This window comes from Mus caroli, chromosome X (assembly GCF_900094665.2).
Source record: "Mus caroli chromosome X, CAROLI_EIJ_v1.1, whole genome shotgun sequence".
NCBI classification, from domain to species: Eukaryota; Metazoa; Chordata; class Mammalia; order Rodentia; family Muridae; genus Mus; species Mus caroli.
Window position 1 is genome coordinate 98462093 of NC_034589.1, and position 6132 is coordinate 98468224.

Genomic DNA, 6132 nt, shown 5'->3' on the forward strand with positions numbered 1-6132 from the left:
TCACTTTGTAGACCAGGCTGGCCTCGAACTCAGAAATCCGCCTGCCTCTGCCTCCCGAGTGCTGGGATTAAAGGCGTGCGCCACCACGCCAGGCTGTCTGGCTTCTATTTCTTATAGAAACATGAATTCTGCTATTTTCGCCTCATAGTCATCTTACTTTTTATAATATCCTGATGCTTCCAGTTTCTGAGCCATTTCAGGCTTCTACAGTATAAACCAAGTCATTTTTTAAAAGTGCTTTCTCTCTATTTTGGCAAGTCATACTATCCATATTTCTTAGTCCTTTTAATCTACCCACTTAACATCTTCCCCATATTTGCTGATATCCTTTGTGCAATGTTAAGTCCTCTTCTAGAAAATTTGTTGATTTATAATTATACTCATTTCATTCCTTCAGTTTTATTTTATTTTGGATGAAGGAGGGGAGACAAATGTGTCTAATTTTCTATGTTCAATCAGATGTCTCATAGATAGGCCATCTTTATAGAAATGTCATAAACAAGTTTTGATAAGCGTGCCTGAGGTGACAGACAGACCATCAGTTGAAAATGAGGTCACATAACTAAGCAATTAGAGACCCAACAAATAAAAATAGGAAGACTGTGTGTAGATATAGATACTATTAAGGTGTTAATACATTAATTCTAATTCAAAACCCAAGGGGCAATGTTGTGAAATAACTGCACAGATACATGGAACTAGATTATTTGCTAAGAAAGTCGAACATTTCCCATTACTTAGTAAAAGCTCGGAGAGCACAATTGCATACAATTGGAAAGCATAGTTAAAAAGACCCAAGATACCAGATTTTACTTCAGGCTCTTAAATACAAAGATAGAGCAAGGTTTAAGTTACCATTTAAGATATTCTGGCATAATAATATTGGGAACAAACATCTTGTCTAAAGAATGTAAACATTTATGAATAAACTAATAAGCTTAAAGTCAGAAGCATACAAACCCCTTATAGAGCAGAGCATAGCCATCACAATACAAAACAATATCTAAGCTTTAGGAGAATGAAAAAAATACTCTCTCAGGCTGCAAATATACTTCAATGATACAACACTTGCTTGCATGTATAAGGCTCCGAGTTCAATCTGCAGCATCATTAAAACACCCCTCTTGATTACTCAAAATTATTGAAAGCACATAATTGCTTCCTATCTCTTAACTCTCAACACACAGGCTTCAAAACAATAAAGAACTGAAATATTGATTAGAAGAGAAAGATAATGATGGAAAAGTGAACAGTGTTAGAAATAATCACTAACAGTCAGGGAAAGAGACCCTTACAGAAAGTTATAAAGGACAATAAGTAAACATTTTCAACTCTGCCAATCACAACAATGATATTTTGATTTGCTGAGATCATATAGATAGTAGTAAGCTTGTATAGCAAACCCCTAAGATGTCAAAAAGGATATTTTCTTTTTGTTTTTAATCCGATGGGTTCTTTTTCTTATTTATTTATTTTATGTATGTGAGTACACTGTAGTAGTCATCAAACATACCAGAAGAGGGCATCAGATCCCATTATAGATGGTTGTGAGCCACCATGTGGTTGCTGGGAATTGAACTCAGCACCTCTGGAAGAGCAGTCAGTGCTCTTAAGCACTGAGCCATCTCTCCAGCCCCCAAAAGGATATTTTCTTACTTTGTGTATAAGGAAAACAAAAACATAAGTGGTCATGTTTAAATGATCATTTCTATTTTACTGTAATGTTTAGAACATTAAGGTTATGTACAGCACCAAAACAATGAAAATACATCAAAGACATCATGCACAGATTTTTTTCAGGACAAAACTGAATGCAGAAAAATTATTTTATTTAGACAACCCTTGAAAATATGCTTCCATAATGAAAAATACTTTCCTGATCAAATATTTACTTTTAGTACTTTAATGAAGAGCAAGTTACTATAGTTTATTCTTCTTCAAAATTTCATGTATTACTTCCTACAAAAGGGATGAAACCCAGTATACTACTAGGATCCAATGTCATCCAAAGAACACAGATTCTATAATATTATTTTAGGCACAATAATTAAATTTCAGGTACCTATATCTAGTTCTAATTTTCTTCGAATATTATCATTTTTCATTTTTATAGCGTCTATTAAATTTGTTCTTTGATAAGAACATATATTTAAAATGTACTGCTACTCCCCCACCCCTCTCATAGCCTCCGTTCACTCCTCCCACCTCCCTACAGGTACATTTCCTTCATTCATTTCTCTTGGTTTTGTGATCCACTGATTTTTACCAGGTCAGTCTAAGGGACAAAAACTTCTCTAATTAAGATTGAATAGCAATGAATACTAACTTTTAAAGTTTTTCTCTTACCTGGCTCAGGACAATGATTTCATCTGCATCAACCACTGTTGACAATCTATGTGCAATGAAAATAGAAGTTCTGTGCTTGACCACATCCCTCATGGCACCAAGAATAGTCTAAAAGTTTGACAAGAGTAGGGGAAAACCAAACCAGAGCTCTCATTAGGTTAGTGTAAATGAAAACAATCATATCTTTCCTAAAGGAACTTAGGATTTTATAGCACCACAAATACTTCTACCTCTAATACTCACTAAAGGAAATAAAACAAAGACAAAAATCGAAGAATATTAGGAAGTAAATATAAGTACACCATCATAAACTGATCATTTAGATGATCACTAAATTCTGTGGAAGCAGGAGATATTTTCTGTTTTAAAAAACTCTGTTGATACGAGGAACATATAATCTTATCAATAAGAACACAATTAAAGTGACGAATCATTCATGAAAAAAAAAGTTCAAAGAAAGACAGCAGTCTAAAACCTTGTAGGAACATCTGTTCTTCCTTAGTTCAAAAGCAAAGCACTTTTTTTTTTTTAACTTGAGGAAGCTTTTTCTTCTTGAAAGCATTTTGAGTTATTGTTTGTTTTGTGAGACATAGTCTCAGTATGTAGCCCTGGCTGGCATAAGACACACCATGTAATTGGCTGTCCTTAAACTGCTAGAATGAAAGGTGCATGTTACTGTACCTGGCCACATTTTAAGTTTTTAATACCTTCTAGAAAATAGATTTTGTTTACTGCCTATGAAGTGTGAGACAATTACTTATGTATTCAATTATCTTTGGAAACCTGGGCCTAACCAAAGCCAAGTGGGTAGAGAAGATAGTGTAGGTGATGAAGATATGCTCATTGGCTTCCTTCCCACACGTATTTCTTTCTTTCTTTTTTTTTTCACAAGCTGTCGGTTTATAAGCAACATAAATTATTTCTTACAGTGGTGGATGTTATAAAATACAGCATTGAAGTGTTAGATTTGGGGACTTACTGGGCCAAGTTCCTCATAGTTAATGCCATCCTTCTATGTCCTCCCATGTTGGCCAAAATAAGTAACCATTCTTTATCATATTTTTATTAGGTATTTTCTTCATTTACATTTCAAATGTTATCCCAAAAGTCCCCCATGCCCTCCACCCCCACTCCCCTATCCACCCACTCCCACTTCTTGGCCCTGGTGTTCCCCTGTACTGAGGCATATAAAGTTTGCAAGATCAAGGGGCCTCTCTTCCCAATGATGGCCAACTAGGCCATCTTCTGCTACATATGCAGCTAGAGACACGAGCTCCGGGGGTACTGGTTAGTTCATATTGTTGTTCCACCTATAGGGTTGCAGATCCCTTGAGTTCCTTGGGTACTTTCTCTAGCTCCTCCATTGGGGGCCCTGTGTTCCATCCAATAGCTGACTGTGAGCATCCACTTCTGTGTTTGCCAGGCACCAGCATAGCCTCACAAGAGACATCAGGGTCCTTTCAGCAAAATCTTGCTGGTGTATGCAATGGTGTCAGCCCCACACATATTTCTAAACATTTAATTTTTAAAAGCATGTAATTACTGGGAGGACCAGTTTTCTGAAAAGACGACCATAAGCTTTATTAGGACAGACTAATGGTCAAGTATAGGGCCAATATTAAACAAAACGAAACAAAACCCTGATGTTTATGGATAGTCTCTCTCCTATATAAAACTTAAGTTCTGAGTTCCCTGTACCTATTAAAAGGGCTCACTGAAGCCCTTCAAAACTTCTTCCTCTGAGGAATTCTTTGTAAATGCTTAGTGGGTTATATTCTCTAACATAGTAATGCTATGCGACTTAAAAACTGCTGTCATAAATTCTATCTTGTTAGCTCGAAACATAAATTGTACAACATATATTTAGGTATAAAGTTCTTACAAATAGGCTGCTTTTCTCTTTTGAATGGGATCTAGTTTTGTTAAATGCTCACTTAAGATATAATAAATTTGCTTTTTTTCTTTTCTTTTCCCTCTCCCTCTCCCTGTATAGCCCTGGTTGTCCTGGAACTCACTCTGTAGACCAGGCTAGCCTCAGAAATCTGCCTGCCTCTGCCTCCTGAGTGCTGGAATTAAAGGCGTGCACCACTACTGCCCAGCCCCAATAAATTCTCAAATGATTCTATTTTGAACAGTTTTAAGTATGCTGCTGATAAAATAATGAGGTTCCCTACAAGTTAATTCCAAATAGAAATATTGTATTACCCTGCTGGTGAAGCTGAAAGGAGACCTCTACCTTAACACAATCCTATCACGTACTAAGAGAAAAGTAGCAACTGGAGACACTTGCTTCTTTGGTTGTAGATTAACCTACATGAAATTATCATTGCTGTGGAAACTTGTGTATATTGTAAAGATGTTGTTATAAGATACAATGTGCTTGTTGGGTAGTATCATGACATCATTGTGACAAACATCTTTCTGTTACACAACTCTTGTGAAATCAATACAAACTGATACCAGTCCTAAGGGTTGTATGTGCTTGGCTTGCATGTCAATAGTAAGTGAAAAGCATTCTGGTACGTATTGTGTCACAGTCACTTACACGACTTCTATTAAGGGGTGCTAAATGACAAGAAGACAGTGAATAAAACTCTCTTCCTTCACTAGCACGTTGGGTAATGTGTACAGCTTTGCAAGATGCAAGACTATAATAATAGCATAAAGTATCAGACACTTTCAAAAGGAAGCACGTTTGTGAACAGATTCACTGGTTCAATACAACCTGGCTTTTGTAGCATTCATTAACACTTGCTGTATAGGAGAAGAGGTTAGGTATTTTCCTACTAAAATTCAATCAAAACATGAAGTCAGTGGTTCTCAACCTGTGAGGTATAACCTCTTTGGGGTTTGAACGATCTTAACACAAGGGTTGCATATCAGGTATCTTGCACATTGTATCTTTACATTATAATTCTTAACAGCAAATTTACAGTTATGAAGTAGAAATGAAAATAATGTTATGGTTGGCGGTCACCACAAAATGAGGAACTGTATTAAAGGACTGCAGTGTTAGGAAGGAAGGTTGAGAACCACTACATAAGTAATGCAGATATTGTACTGAAACGTTTTGTTATTTTCATTGTTATTTACCTCTTCAGTAATTGAATCTAGTGATGAAGTAGCTTCATCATAGAGAATAACTGGGGGATCCTTCAAAATGGCTCTTGCAATTGCTACCCTCTGCTTTTCTCCTCCTGGAAAAGAAAAAGGTTAATTTAACAAAATATAATACAAGACTATTCTGTTTCTAGCATTTTTGTTGATTAAAACCATCAAGTTATACTTGCAACATTTACATCAACTCTTTATCACTCATCATTTTACTGAATTGTTAAGTTTAATTCTATATATGATATCCTTTGACAAACTATATTCCTTGAAATACAAATTTAATCTTAATGAATCTGATTCATGTCAGTGAAATAAATGATAACGAGAAGTAACAACTTTTATTCTCAAATTATTCTCACCAGAAACATGTTTATCATATATATGTATTTTTTGTTTGTTTTTTGTTTTCTGTTTTTTTTTTTTTTCTCGAGACAGTGTTTCTCTGTGTAGCCATGGCTGTCCTGGAACTCACTCTGTAGACCAGGCTGGCCTCAGAAATCCGTCTGCCTCTGTCTCTCAAGTGCTGGGATTAAAGGCATGTGCCACCACTGCCCGGCTATCATATGCTATTTTTAAGATTTATTTATTTATTATACATAAGTACACTGTNGCTGTCTTCAGAAAGACCAGAAGAGGGCATCAGATTTCATTACAGATGGTTGTGAGCCACAA

At 35.9% G+C, this 6132-nt stretch overlaps 1 protein-coding gene across 1 annotated transcript in view; it reads right to left on the reverse strand.

Annotated features, from left to right (window-relative positions):
• The window catches only part of Abcb7 (ATP binding cassette subfamily B member 7), a 129966-nt gene that overhangs the window by 8071 nt on the left and 115763 nt on the right, over window positions 1–6132 (reverse strand). Inside the window, exons 14-15 of the mRNA XM_021152859.1 lie at window positions 5440–5543; window positions 2347–2454 (exon numbers count right to left, since the gene is read on the reverse strand). Of these exons, the coding sequence (XP_021008518.1) occupies window positions 2347–2454; window positions 5440–5543 (212 nt within the window). The remainder of the gene's footprint in view (window positions 1–2346; window positions 2455–5439; window positions 5544–6132) is intronic.